The following is a 15,622-nucleotide window of genomic DNA, read 5'->3' on the forward strand; positions in this document are numbered from 1 at the left end:
TAGAACCAGGGGTCACAGTCTCAGATTAATGGGTCGGCCATTTAGGACTGCGATGAGGAGAAATTTCTTCACTCAGAGGGTGGTGAATCTTTGGAATCCTCTACCCCAGAGGGCTGTGGAGGCTCAGTCATTGAATATATTCAAGACAGAGATCAATAGATTTTTGAATATTAAGGGAATCAAGGGATATGGGGTTAGTGCAGGAAATTGGAGATGAGGTAGAAGATCAGCCATGATCTTATTGAATGGCGGAGCAGGCTCGAAGGGCCAAATGGCCTACTGCTCCTATTTCCTATGTTCTTATGACATATTTTCATTCATGGTTTTCAGAATTGGGTAAGTTTACCAAGGGCGATTTGAAACATATCCTACTAAAACTCAATGATATCAAAATTACACAAAAATTAAATGCCAAAGGTGTCAAGAGTTGAAAGAGTTTCCTTTACATAGTCAACGGAATTCCGTCTTTCGTCAGCTCTCTCTTGTGTGCACGTATTGAATTCAATGCTCAAGGAGCCTCTCGAATCATCACGCTTCAGCCCTTGACCACAAGATGTACCATAACCTGTGGATAGAAAAAAGAAATGGGTTTGGCAGCCCACGCACTCTCTTATCAATGCTTCAAACAGGATTTACATAAGTGACCCGGATTCAGAAACTTAATGTAAAGTGGTCAAATTTGCTGGTGATACCAATCTAGGAGAGGCAGTGGGATCGGAGGAGGCAACTCAGAAATTACCGGATGAGCTGGGAAAAAAGATGCAAGTGAACAGAATGGTAGATGAAATTTAATGCAGACTAGTGTAAAGTGTACCACACAGGAAGAAATAAAAAGTGACAGGTACTCCATGAACGGTGCTGAAATAGCTCAAGATGAAGCTGAAAGAGACTTCATAGATTCAATTCCAAATCTGTTCAACCATTGCTGAGCAGCACTCAACAGGGCCAATGGAATGTTGAGCAACATCGCCAAACCAGTAGAATAGTAGTCAGAGGAAGTCATGATCAAACTGTACCGTGCTCTGGTCAGATGGCACCTTGAGAACTGTGTCCAGTTCTGGTTCCCGAGGCACAAGGTTCAAGCACTTGTGCTGTGCAGAGAAGTGCCACTAAGTTTATCCCCAGTGCCAGGGGTCTGAGTTATGAGGAAAGACTGGAGAAACTTGGGATCTTCAGCCTGGACAGCAGGTGTCCGAGAGATGATTATATAGAGGCACACAAGATTGTTAAGGGTATAGAAATAGTTAACCCAGAATACCACTTTAAATTAAACTGTAGGAGTAGAACAAAGGGACACAGGTTCAAACTAGAGAAGGTAGCTTTTAGGACCACTACCAGGAAATTCTTCTTCACAGAAAGAGTGATCTACATGTGAAATAAACTTCCAGATAGAGTAGTGGAGGCAAAAACCTTGAAGCAATTGGATGCTATAATGGGATGATGTTAGAATCTCTCTCGATGGGCCAGATAGCTTTCCCCACCCATGGTTATCTGGTTATATTTTTGGACTTGTTAACATGATCCAGTCCAACAGTTTAAAACTGATTTTAATCTTTGAATGAATCAGTTTACTCTCAAGATTTTGACATTGATTTGATTTTGCCCTGCCCCCTACCACAACCCAGAGGTGCTGAGGATAAGTGTATCATACCTCTCACACTGGCTGAGATGCGCCAACATGGCACAGACCGAGGATTAAACCTGCAACCTGCTGGTCCTTATGGCTCAGCTTCTCACTGCCTTAACCAGCTGAACCATCGGGGGAGAAGGAAGCCTGGCCACTAAACCGTTTAACATTCATTTACTAAGGGCCCTTCCATCATTTTTGAAGGAGGGCCACTAGTGAGGTATCAGCCTCAGCTCAGTGGGTAGCACTCTCACCTCTGAGTCAGAAGGTGGTGGGTTCAAGTCCCACTCCAGAGATCTGAGCACATAATCCAGGCTGACACTCCAGTGCAGTATTGAGAGACTGCACTGTCGGAGGTGCCGTCTTTCGGATGAGAAGGTAAACCAAGGCTCCGTCTGCCCTCTCAGTTGGACGTAAAAGATCCCAGGGTACTATTTCGAAGAAGAGTAGGGGAGTTATCCCCGGTGTCCTGGCCAATATTTATCCCTCAACTAACATCACTAAAAAGAGCACCTTATGGCTCTGTCCAAATTGCCTGCCGTGTTTCCTACATTACAACAGTGGCTATACTTCAAATGTACTTCATTGTCTGTATTTGCTTGGGGGCATCCTGGGGTCATGAAAGGCGCTATAGAAATGCAAGTCTTCCTTATTTCTTAGTGAATATTTTTTTTTAAAAGGTGAGAAAAATGTTGCATTATATTAAGCGATAAGCTGATTCTTTAACACAATCTAACTTGTGCGGGAAATTTACTAGATTGAAAACTATAATGTTTTAGCTACTTTCAAAGGGTAAACTTTGTCAGTAAGACAGGAGTAGGATTTACCTGAAAGGGCTAATTCCTTGTCGCTAAAGCTGCCTGACTTGCGTGGAGTTGAAGCGCCACTTGCTGGTGAGAAGTTGAAGGCCAGGTCATCTCGAACAACCTGCGTTTAAAAAAAACCCAAGAAATTATTTACCACAAATTCTCAAGAGTGCTGATAATTTATGAATTTTGTGTGCAAGATTTAGAATCATACAGCACAGAAGGAGGCCATTCAGCCCATGGTGCCTGTGCCGGCTCTTTGGTAGAGCTATCCAGTTAGTCCCACTCCCCTGCTCTTCAGCCCTGAAAATTTCTCCTTTTCAAGTACATATGCAATTCCATTTTGAAAGTTACTACAGAATCTGCTTCCACCACCCTCTTGGGCAGTGCATTCCAGATCACAGCAACTGGTTGCATAAAAAAATCTCTCATCTCCACCCTGGCATTTTTTGCCAATTATCTTTTATTCTTTGTCCTCTGAATTCTCCAGCCCTTCTGACAGTTGAAAGTAAAGTATTTTAATTTCATAACTTTAATTTCATTAAGCCTTTTTGAAATGAAGGTGGTAAAATGGCGAGTTAGAACAACTGTTGGGCACCAGATGATGGCAACCAAATGTCACTGAAATTGTCATTCATCTTTAGTAGAGATGATTATTCTTCGACTTAAAAAAAAATTTCATTCACAGGATGTGGGAGTCGCTGGCAAGGCCGGCATTTATTGCCCATCCCCTGGGTGCCCTGAGGTGGTGGTGGTGGGCCTTCTTCTTGAACCGCTGCAGTCCATTAGGGATGAGCATCAATGCAAATTTCGATTATGTTCCTTCAATTAAAAAATTTCAAGAGACACAGAGCTTTACAAGGATTAGCAGACCTCTGTGGCATTGCTCATCGTGATTTGCAGGTTGCACTGTTTTATTACAATAGGGGGTTTTGTGCCGTGTAACATAGAAACAGGGGCAGGCCATTCAGCCCCTCGAGCCCATTCCGCCATTCAACTACATCATGGCTGATCTGCATCTTAACTCCATTTACCTGCCTTTGCTCCATAATCCCTTAACACCCTCACCTAACAAAAATTGAAATTTTCAACTGACCCCCCAGGCTCAACAGCTTTTTGGGGAGGAGAGAGTTTTCCAGATTTCCACTACCCTTTGTGTGAAGAAGTGTTTCCTGACATCACCCCCGAGCGGCCTAGCTCTAATTTTAAGGCATGCGCCCTTGTTCTGGACTCTCCCACCAGAGAAAATAGTTTCTTTCTATCTATCCTATCAAATCCTTTAATCATCTCAAACACCTTGATCAGATCAAACCTTAACCTTCTATACTCAATGAAATGCAGGCCTTGTCTATGCAACTGGTCCTGATAATTTAATCCTTTTAGTCCCGGTACCATACTGAACTGGAGTAACGCACGCTATTTTTAATTTGATTTACTGTGACTAAAGTCAAATGGTATTATCTAGGGTTCAGGGATTTTCCAGTTGTGGTTTGGTGATGGATTGTACAATTCTAACCATCTTCCATAGAAAAGACATTAGACAACAACTGTGATTGGGGGGTGGGGGGGGGGGGGAGAGGGGGGTGGAGAGGAAGGGCTTTGCCAAGACTGGGTGGGGATCTTGAGTTTAGTAGGGCCATGTGGGGGAAGGTCATGAAGCTTTGCAGCATGACACATACACAAGAGAATGGGAGATTAGAGTTATAGAGAAAGGCCCAAATGCTTTTCTTCATGAGAACAGAGGTGGTTACGGAGGAACTTGCAAAACAGAGAAAGCTTCTGAATGAGTAAACAGAGAAAGATCTTTTCCACATTTGCGAACATGAAGAATGAAGGGGGAATTAGGAAGAAAGTGTTTGCATACAGATGACATGGAAATGCTTAAGTCGTGGCAATTGAGGCAGAGACTATGGTCGGAATCATTGCCTTGGAGTCGGGTTTTGCACATGCAGGGCACGTAGCGGGTCGGGAATGCGATGTTCTGAGCAGCACGTTGTTCAGTGCGACTTTTACTTAATGGCCCCAATTGAAAGACTCATGCACGTTTCCTGGCCCAATTAAATGGACCGGATCTGATGACGTCATTGATGACCCGTTTCCAGCGGCGATACTTAAAGCAGCCTTGCACACATCTCATTTGAAGGTTGAAGGAGGAGTTTGGAAGGTCATGTGCAGAGCTCTGGCTACTGTTACCCAGGTGAAAAAAGTGTCGCTCATGGATGGACAAAGGCACAGGGACACACCAAGGTTTAGCGATGCATCCCTCGATATTCTGGTGCAGGCAGTAAGAGCCCGCAGAGAGACCCTCTTCCCCGCTGATAGGCATAAAAGACCACCCAAAGATACAAAAAGAGTATGGTTACAGAACACAGAGGAGGTCAGCAGCAGGGATGTTGTCAGGAGGACCTGGATCCAGTGCAGGAAAAGATTGAATGATCTGATGAGGTCAGGAAAGGTGACTGCAATGCCACGCCACACTCACCTACATCCTGCTGTGCCTGTCACCACATCCCCATCACACTGCCGTCCCAAGCCTACTCCTGCACATCATTCCTCACACCAACCTACCTTCCATGTCCACCCATCCCTTTCTGTCTATGTACATACTCACATCCCCATCTGACTAACCACCACTGACACTCACCCTCATCCTAATGCAATCATAGCTAGGAACACCACAGAAGGAGGCCATTTGGCAATGTGACGCCACTCCGTCGTAGTCACCCTCTACAGATGTAGCCCATCCATTCCCCACATTCATTCCATCACTCTCACTCAAAGTTCTCTTCTTTCCTTCCTTGCAGAAGAGAGCCCACAACAATAGGGAGAAAGAGAGAATCTCCAGTAGTCACACAATTGAATCTAGCAGAGGCGGCGGCCCTGGAGATCTCTGGAGTTGCAGAGCTGCTGGCGGTGGGAGACAGAGAGAGGGGGACATCCCAGCAACCTGGTGACAGAATTAAATATTATAATCACATGGCATACAGCAGTCACTCATATGGTAACTGATGTCAGCAGTCAGTGAATTTTCATCATGCGCATAATGGTACTATAACCCATTCTTAATATAACACTTCTAAATAAACTCTTCACTCTCCCACAGGTCCATCAAAGTGCCCCCCGCCCCCACTGTCCAGCTGGAGGAAGCACCATCACCAGACCCAAGTGCATCCAGCACCAGCGCAGATACACACACCTCAGTGGGTCCTGTGCGAGATAGAGTAGTGTTGTCACCTGGTGTCTCACACATCACAAGTGAGCAAGAGCAGGTGGTGTTGACAGGGACAGCAGTGGAGACTCCTCACTGGAGGGCGCAGGACGCTCCAAGCTCTGCTGAGCTGCATGCAGATGCTGAGCCTTGGGGGCCATCGAGAAAGAGGGTGAGCCTGGAGGGGCAGCAACAATTGCAGGGGGCTCTGGCAGCTTTTGCAGCCACAATGTCGGCAAATTTTCAGAGAATAGAGGAGTCCATCTCCAACATGAGCAGCATCATGTTGCAGGCATTGGCAATGACGTGCTGTTCCATGGAAAGGATGGCCGCCTGCATGGAGCAGCAAATGCGCCAGTCACAAGAGCATATGCTAGCTGTGGACAACAAATGGCAGACGCTCATAAACCTCCTCTCTAGGAGGGATGTAAACTTAGACTTGAGCCTTCATCGCCCCACTGCTGTGCAGCAAGGTGCTCTCCAGCTCCTTGTTAGCAGGGAAATGCAGGCGGCCAGAGAGGGATGATGGTGAGAGGGGACATGGAAGTGGGGGCTCCTCTCAAAATGCTCCCACTTGTTCCCCATTGCCTCCCCCCCAGTCAGAGCCCCACATGCTGCCTCAGAGCCCGATGGTCGAGTCTGCCCCTGCACAGTTGCAGGCGGAGCAGACTTTGGCGGGGCCATCACAGGCTCCAACACCCAGAGGGCATCTGCCAAAAGTGTCTAACCAGTTGCAGCAGGGAAGTGAGCAGCCTGCCTCTACCTCTGCTGAAGCCACAGGGGTTGCACCTTGTAGAAGCACTCGGGAAAGGAAAAGGACACAACAGTAAATGCACACGGGTATACACATGGGTGTATGAACAAATGTTAGTGTTAAGTTTCAGTTATTTTTTAGGACAGATAAATGTATTTCTTTGCACCACTTTCTGGTCTTGTCCATTTTTGCCTACTACCTTGGAAGTGGCTTTGTCACGTGGCGTGAATGGTGAGACATTACTTAACCTCAAGCAATGGGAGTTTGGGTGAGCGGAATGGCTTGGTCACTGTAGGGTTGCTTTATGGTGTTGTTGGGGGGGGGGGGGTGGGGGGAGGTGAACTTAGTACAGCATGTGGCAGCCATATGTGTCCATTGGAGCAAGTAAAGTAAATCTGGCCATGAGGAGGCCATCCCGGGTCTCCCTGGCAGCAATGTGCGCCACTGCTGGTGCCATCTCCACCTCAGGTTGTATGCTCTATGACACATCAGGTGGACATGTGGCTCTCATTACAATGCTCCTCGGCCTCATTACTTGGCCTCCTCAAGGGTGTCATGGGCCACGTCTTCAGTGGATAGTCCTTGTCTCCAAGCAGCCAGCCGGTAAGTCTGTTTGGAGGTGCGAAGAGCTGATGGAGGCTGGACTGCCGCAGCACAGAAGAGGCATGACAGCTGCCAGGGAATCTGGCACACACCTGCATGATGATCTTTTTATGGTTGCAGACGAGCTGCACACTGAGGGAGTGGAAGCCCTTGTGGTTCACAAAGACTCCTGGGAGATGATGGGGTGCCCTGATGGCTACATGTGCGCAGTCGATGATGCCCTGCACCTGTGGGAAGCCGGCCAGAGACGCAAAGTCGAGCGCCCGCTCAGTAACACTGGCTTCATCAGTGGCAAAGTTGACATAATTGGCTGATTTATCAAACATGACATTGGTCACCTGGGTGACGCATCTGTGGGCGGCCGACTGTGAGATCCCACAAATGTCTGCTGTAGATCCCTGGTAGGTGCCTGAGGTGACGAAGTTGAGGGCGGGGATGACTTTGACAGCCACTGGTAAGATGGCCACTAGATTGCCACCAGGTCCTCTGGGCTTATTCCAGCAAGCTACAAATGTCTGCAACGACCTGGCATGATAACCTGAGCCTCCTTTGGCACTGCTGCTCAGTCATGTTGAGCAAGCTCATCCTCTGCCTGTATACCATGTGTTGGGGGTATCGCCTCCGGCGTGGTGCAGCCCTGTGCTGATCCCCTCTGTCCTGTGGAGCATCAGGTCTTTGAGAAGGCTGCTGTTGTGGTTGCTGCTGCTGCTGGTGTGGCTGGTGTTGTTGGTGCTCGGGCTCATGTTGGTCCGATTCCGAGGTCCAAGGTGAGAGAGCATAAGGGACACCCATGCTGACGTAATAGATGGCAGGTGAAGTGGAGATCAGAGGGCCAATCCTCCTCCTCCTCCATCCTCCGCCTGCTTCACAATGACATGCAAGCAGTGATCCTGACCAACAGATCCATCACAGATTCAATTCATGTACGGACCGGGGTCAAGTAAGGCTGTGTCATCGCACCAACGCTCTTCTCGATCTTCCTTGCTGCAATGCTCCATCTCACTCTCAGTAAGCTCCCCGTTGGAGTGGAGCTAATCTACAGAACACATGGGAAATTGTTCAACCTCCGTTGCCTCCATTCCAGATCCAAGGTCGTCCCATCCTCTTACATCGAGTATGCAGATGACGCTTGCGTCTGCACACACTCGGAGGTCGAACTCCAAGCCATCATCAACACCTTCACTGAAGCGGACGAGAGCATGGGCCTTACACTAAACAGCTGTAAGGCAAAGGTCCTCTACCAACCTGCCCCCGCCACACAGTGCTGCCCCCCCCGATTATCAAAATCCATGTCGAGGCTGTAATGAAATCTGTTTGTCTTGCCTGTATTTGTTTTGCACTCATGTATATTACCCTCCCCCACACGGTGTATAGTTTCACTTCCTCTTTCCTGACTAACCTGGAAGGTTCCAGGTCTTGGCTCTTGGCTCCGCCCCTGACTTCTCTTACTTAAAGATCCCAGTCGGGACCAGCGGGAGCAGCGAGGAGGAGCTCGGCAGGAAACCCGGCGACCAGCGAGGCCCGAGACCAGTCGGGAGCAGTGTGAGACCGGTATAAAAACCGGAGAGAGGCGAGGCCCGAGACCAGTCGGGACCAGCGGGAGCAGCGAGGAGGAGCTCGGCAGGAAACCCGGCGACCAGCGAGGCCCGAGACCAGTCGGGAGCAGTGTGAGACCGGTATAAAAACCGGAGAGAGGCGAGGCCCGAGACCAGTCGGGACCAGCGGGAGCAGCGAGGAGGAGCTCGGCAGGAAACCCGGCGACCAGCGAGGCCCGAGACCAGTCGGGAGCAGTGTGAGACCGGTATAAAAACCGGAGAGAGGCGAGGCCCGAGACCAGTCGGGACCAGCGGGAGCAGCGAGGAGGAGCTCGGCAGGAAACCCGGCGACCAGCGAGGCCCGAGACCAGTCGGGAGCAGTGTGAGACCGGTATAAAAACCGGAGAGAGGCGAGGCCCGAGACCAGTCGGGACCAGCGGGAGCAGCGAGGAGGAGCTCGGCAGGAAACCCGGCGACCAGCGAGGCCCGAGACCAGTCGGGAGCAGTGTGAGACCGGTATAAAAACCGGAGAGAGGCGAGGCCCGAGACCAGTCGGGACCAGCGGGAGCAGCGAGGAGGAGCTCGGCAGGAAACCCGGCGACCAGCGAGGCCCGAGACCAGTCGGGAGAGAGCAGCAGCGGAGAGGCAGCAGTCGGCGAGACTCGGGGCCATTTAAAAAACAGCTGAGGCGGAAGTCCAGCTCTTGAGCTTTTTTTCAGAAGCGGACCTGGTGGGAAGCACCCAGGTGAAAGGTATTTAAGGAGGGTGGTGGCTTAAACCCGAGTTCCTACAGAGTAGGAACCCCCACCGCCCCCCTCCTCTAACCTAGTAGTCTTTTAGCAGCTGTCTAAAAACAGAGGTCACAAATTTTTTGGTCTCAGTTTCTTTTCAGCAGGGCAGGAACCGGGAGGAGCGGGAAGTCGGCGTAGGACCAAGGGGACACAAGACCGGGAAGTCAGCGAAAGACCAGGGAGGTAAGACTAACTGGTAAGTACTTTCCTCAAACCTTCCTAGGAAGTAAAACCAAAACTAGTGGGATTTGGTTAGTTTAAAAAGGAATAAGAGGAGTACAGTATACATTGGTCTAAGTAAGCTTCGGGAAAACAAAAGTCGATAAATAAACTAAAACTAGAAAATTAAAAGTAATATAAGGGTTAAGTCATGGCAGTAGAGCTCGGACCTGTGTCATGCTCCTCCTGTAACATGTGGGAAATCAGGGACGCTTCCTGTGTCCCTGACGACTATGTGTGCAGGAAGTGTGTCCAGCTGCAGCTCATGTGGGACCGCATGACGGCCCTTGAGCTGCAGATGGACTCACTTTGGAGCATCCACGATTCTGAGAGGGGTGTGGATAGCACATTTAGTGAGTTGGTCACACCGCAGGTTAAGGCCAGCGTAGACAGTACATGGGTGACCAAAAGGCAGAGCAAGGGCAGGAAGGTAGTGCAGAAATCCCCTGGGGTTGTCTCCCTTAGCAACAGGTTCACCGCCTTAGGTACTGTTGTCGGGGGGGGTGACACATCGGGGGAAGGCACCAGCAGCCAGGCTCATGGCACCATGACTGGCTCTGTTGCAAAGAAGGGAGGGAAAAAGAGTGGCAGGGCTATAGTAATAGGGGATTCGATTGTAAGGGGAATAGATAGGGGTTTCTGTGGTCGCGACCGAGACTCCAGGATGGTATGTTGCCTCCCTGGTGCAAGGGTCAAGGATGTCTCGGCGCGGGTGCAGAACATTCTGGAGGGGGAGGGGGAACAGCCAGTTGTCGTGATACATGTTGGTACCAACGACGTAGCTAAAAAAAGGGAAGAGGTCCTACAAGTAGAATTTCGGGAGTTAGGAGCCAAGCTAAAAAGTAGGACCTCGAAGGTAGTAATCTCTGGATTACTACCAGTGCCACGTGCTAGTAAGAGTACAGAGAACAGGATAGTTAGGCTAAATACGTGGCTTGAGCAGTGGTGTAAGAGGGAGGGTTTTAAATTTTTGAGGCATTGGAACCAGTTTTGTGGTAGGTGTGACCTATACAAAAGGGACGGTCTACACCTGTGCAGAGATGGAACTGATGTTCTCGGGGTAATTTTTGATAAAGCAGTTCGGGAGCATTTAAACTAGTATGGCAGGGGGCTAGAAACCTATGTAGTGAAATAGAGGAAAGTGAAAGGCAGACAGAAATAAATGATAAAAGGGTGAGGAACAAAAAACAAAGGGCCAAACTAATTCATAAAAAATGTGAGCATAAAAAAAGCCTGAGGGTTTTATACCTTAATGCGAGAAGCATCAGGAACAAGGTAGATGAATTAGCTGTGGAAATAGAGGTTAATAATTATGACCTAATTGGGATTACGGAAACATGGTTGCAGGGTGAGCAGGGCTGGGAGCTTAACATACAGGGGTATTCAGTATTTAGGAAGGATCGACAAAAAAGAAAGGGAGGAGGGGTAGCATTGCTAGTAAAAGAGGGGATAAATGCAATTGAAAGGAAGGATATTAACTCAGTTAATACAGAATCTATATGGGTGGAGCTAAGAAATAGCGAGGGGCGAAAAACATTAATAGGAGTGGTATATAGGCCTCCAAATAGTAAAATAGAGGTTAGGGAGGGCATCACGAGGGAAATTAGAGAAGCGTGCAATAAGAGCACAGCTGTCATCATAGGTGACTTTAACTTACATATAGATTGGACTAGCCTAATCAGTAAAAATAATGAGGAGGAGGAATTCCTTGAGTGTTTGAGGGATGGTTATCTGGATCAATATGTCGAGGAACCAACTCGGGAACAGGCTATATTGGACTGGGTACTGTGCAATGAGAAGGGACTAATCAGTAATCTTGTTGTACGGGGACCCTTGGGTCAGAGCGATCATAACATGATCGATTTCTCACTCGAAATGGAGAGCGAAGAAATTGACTCAGAGACTAAGGTCCTGAATTTAAACAAGGGGAATTATGATGCCATGAGACGGGAACTGAGTAGGTCTGATTGGACAACGTTCCTGGGAGGACTGGAGGTAGATAAACAATGGCAAACATTTAAAGATAGAATGACAAAATTGCAAAAATTGTTTATACCAATCTGGCATAAAAGGAAATCTAAAAAGGTGACTCAACCGTGGATAACAGGGAAATTAGAGACAGCATAAAATCCAAAGATAGGGCGTATAAAATAGCCAAAAAAAGCGCCAGAGCGGAAGATTGGGAACAGTTTAAGATAGAGCAAAGGAGGGCAAAGGGCATAATCAAGAGGGGCAAAATAGCTTACGAAAACAAGCTGGCGGAAAATATAAAAACTAACTCCAAAAGCTTTTATAAGTATATCAAAAGGAAAAGACTGGTGAAAACCAAAGTTGGTCCATTGCAGTCAGATACGGGGGAATATATAATGGGAAATAAGGAAATGGCAGATCAACTAAATGCATACTTTGGGTCAGTCTTTACGAAGGAAGACACAAAAAACCTCCCTGGGATATCGGGAAAAATAGGGACATTGGCAAAGGAGGAACTGACGCAAATCAATATCTCTAAGGATATGGTGTTAAGGAAGCTAAAGGGATTGAAGGTGGACAAATCCCCAGGGCCTGATAACATGCATCCTAGGGTACTGAAGGAGGTGGCCCTAGAGATAGCGGATGCACTAAGGATGATTTTTCAGAATTCATTAGACTCGGGAACAGTGCCGATGGATTGGAGGGTAGCTAACGTTACCCCACTATTCAAAAAGGGGGGTAGGGAAAAAGCAGGTAATTACAGACCTGTAAGCCTTACATCAGTTGTGGGCAAAATGCTGGAGTCCATCATTAAGGATGAAATAGCGGAGCACTTAGCAAATGGGGACAGGATAGGACAGAGTCAACATGGATTTACAAAGGGTAAATCGTGCTTGACTAATCTATTGGAATTTTTTGAGGGAGTAACTGGTAGAATAGATGGGGGAGAGCCAGTAGATGTGGTGTACCTGGACTTCCAAAAGGCCTTCGATAAGGTCCCACATAAAAGATTAGCATGGAAAATTGAGGCTCATGGGATAAAGGGGAAAGTTTTGGCGTGGATAGGGAACTGGCTGTCAGATAGAAAACAGAGAGTTGGAATAAACGGCTCATTTTCTGAATGGCAGGCAGTAACAAGTGGGGTACCACAGGGATCTGTCCTGGGCCCCCAGCTGTTCACAATTTACATTAATGACCTGGATCAGGGAGTCGGATGCAGCATTTCCAAATTTGCAGACGACACTAAACTAGGAGGGGGGGGTGGGCTCAGAGGAAGAGACCAGGAAGCTCCAGAGCGATTTGGACAGACTGGGCGATTGGGCGGATAAATGGCAGATGCACTATAATGTGGACAAGTGCGAAGTTATCCACCTTGGGTGCAGGAACGGGAGGGCAAATTATTATTTAAATGGCAATAGATTGGGAGAGGGGGAAGTACAGAGAGACCTGGGTGTTCTTGTACACCAGTCACTGAAGGCGAGCATGCAGGTGCAACAGGCGGTCAAGAAGGCAAACGGTATGCTGGCCTTCATAGCAAAAGGGTTAGAATACAGGAACAGGGATACCTTGCTGCAGCTGTACAGGGCACTGGTGAGACCACACCTCGAGTACTGTGTACAGTTTTGGTCGCCTCATCTGAGGAAGGATGTTCTTGCCATGGAGGGGGTGCAGCGGCGATTCACCAGGCTGATACCAGGAATGGCGGGAATGACCTATGAGGAGAGACTATGTAGTTTAGGGATGTACACACTGGAGTTTAGAAGATTGAGAGGGGACCTCATAGAAGTGTATAAAATTCTGACAGGTCTAGACAGACTGGATGCAGAAGGAATGTTTCCCTTGGCGGGTGAGAACAGAACTAGAGGACATAATTTAAGGATAAGGGCTAAACCATTTAGGACAGAGATGAGGGGGAATTTCTTCACTCAGAGAGTGGTGAACCTGTGGAACTCATTGCCACAGAGGGCAGTGTACGCCAGCTCATTAAATATATTTAAGAGGGAATTAGATATATTTCTACGGGCAAAAGGGGTTAAGGGTTACGGAGAGAAGGCGGGGACGGGATACTGAATTAAAGGATCAGCCATGCTCTCATCGAATGGCGGAGCAGGCACGAAGGGCCGAATGGCCTACTCCTGCTCCTATCTTCTATGTATCTATGTATCTGTATGACTCATTCCTGTGAGCCAGTCGGTGTGTTGAGATGTAAGCTCTGATCTTAGTGATTAAAAGCCAACTTGTTAAAGTCTATAACTTCTAGTTTTGTGGTTATTGAAGGCACATCAATTTTAAATCACTAAAGAATACTAGGATGGATCGACTCCTAAAACCAGAGCGTCTGGACTTGGATCCACATTCTGCTGAAGCATCAAATCAATTTGGACACTGGCTCAAATGCTTCGAACTCTTCGCGGGGGCCTCATCCGCTAGCGAGGTAGATAAACTGAGTCTACTGACTACTCGCGTTAGTCATCGGATTTATTCGTTCATCCGGGACGCCACCTCTTACACGGAGGCCATCACTATCCTGAAGGCCCAATACCAGAGGCCGGTAAACGAAGTGTACGCCAGACATCTGCTGGCTACACACAGGCAGCGACCTGAGGAATCAATGGACGATTTCTTACAGGGCCTAAAGGACTTGGTCCGGGACTGTAACTGCAAGGCCGTGACGGCCAATGTGTACTCTGATGAATTGGTCCGCGATTCCTTCATCACGGGCCTCAAATCGAATTATATCCGGCAGAGACTGCTGGAGGAGGTGGTCCTGGACTTAAAAAAGGCAGTGGCCACTGCGCGATCGCTGGACGTGGCCCAGAAAAACTCTGACTCTTATTCTTCCGGCCATGCGGCCCTCACCGCCTCGTGCGCGCCGAGCGGGCCGCCATCTTGGAATCAGCCATCTTCCCCATCCAGGTCTCAGACCAGCTCTACACCGCCGGAGTCCCCACACAGAAGTTCACCCAGGAGTCCTACTACAGTGGCAATGTCTCGAGGCCCGAAATGCTACTTCTGTGGCCAGGCCAAGCACCCCAGACAACGATGCCCAGCGAAGGACGCTACATGCTTCAAATGTAAGAAAAAGGGGCATTTTAGCAAAGTCTGCAGGGGGAATCCGATTTCCAACTCCGTCACCGCCTCATGCGTGCCGTGCGGGCCGCCATCTTGGGATCCGCCATCTTTTCCCGACTCAACGGCCGCCCAGGGCCCAACAGTGGCTTCGATCACGGTGGATCAATCCAGGCCACACCCGTTGACAAAATCTATGATGGACATACAGGTAAACGGGAATTTAACGAAATGTTTAACTGACTGTGGGAGTACCGAGGCCTAGAAATTCAGTAAGGCCCCGCCAGCTCGCTTGCGCCCAAAAGTTAGCGCTGCGCGCGGAGCCAGTTGCGACCGTCAGAAATTCAGTTTCTGCGCCCCAAGTCAGAACCGGGCGCTATTACAGGGTGTGCCCGCCCCCGCTTGGGGCGCTGAAACTGAATTTCAACGCTGTAGGTGCCACTGCGCCACCCGCTGCGGAGCGGCAGGCTGCGGTACTGCAGGCCTCCTCCTTCTCTTAAGGGGGAGGTGCCTGCAACGGGGAGATCTCCGCTTGATAGTGCCGGCAAATGAGCCCGGCACCACGGAGAAGTGCCGGGCTCGCGGAAAGCAGCCGGCAATGCCACCGGGGGGGGGGGGGGTGGTGGAGGAGGCCAGGGAAGGAGGTGCGGGCAGGCGGCCGCCGAAAAAGCGGCCGGCCGCACCTCCGCCTTAACCAGCGCCACTAAGGCTGCAGGACGGCCACGGTTGCAGAACGGTGTTGGCGGCCGCTGCGGAAGAGGCGGCCGCAACTAAATATGGGGGTCAGGTCGGTATCGGGGCGGAACCGGGGCACTGCGCACACCGATGACGTCATCGGTGCCGGCGCAGCGCTAACGGCTACCACCGCCATTACCGCTGCGCTGAATATCAGCGCAAACTCCTCTATTGGCGCAGAAGCCCTCTTCGGGCGGTAACTGGCCGCAAAGCTGGCGGGGCCTTACTGAATTTCTAGCCCCGAGAGTTTTATCCACCCTAGCCTGGTACGGCGGCACTCATTAACGGTAACCCCTACACGCAG

At 49.3% G+C, this 15,622-nt stretch overlaps 1 protein-coding gene across 1 annotated transcript in view; it reads right to left on the reverse strand.

The window, feature by feature from the left end:
- The window catches only part of LOC147124903 (dedicator of cytokinesis protein 11-like), a 458,563-nt gene that overhangs the window by 180,025 nt on the left and 262,916 nt on the right, over positions 1-15,622 (reverse strand). Inside the window, exons 33-34 of the mRNA XM_085994653.1 lie at positions 2,455-2,554; positions 447-565 (exon numbers count right to left, since the gene is read on the reverse strand). Of these exons, the coding sequence (XP_085850779.1) occupies positions 447-565; positions 2,455-2,554 (219 nt within the window). The remainder of the gene's footprint in view (positions 1-446; positions 566-2,454; positions 2,555-15,622) is intronic.

The sequence above is a fragment of the Somniosus microcephalus genome, chromosome 1, assembly GCF_052327205.1.
Source record: "Somniosus microcephalus isolate GS21.2 chromosome 1, FLI_Smic_1.0, whole genome shotgun sequence".
NCBI lineage: Eukaryota > Metazoa > Chordata > Chondrichthyes > Squaliformes > Somniosidae > Somniosus > Somniosus microcephalus.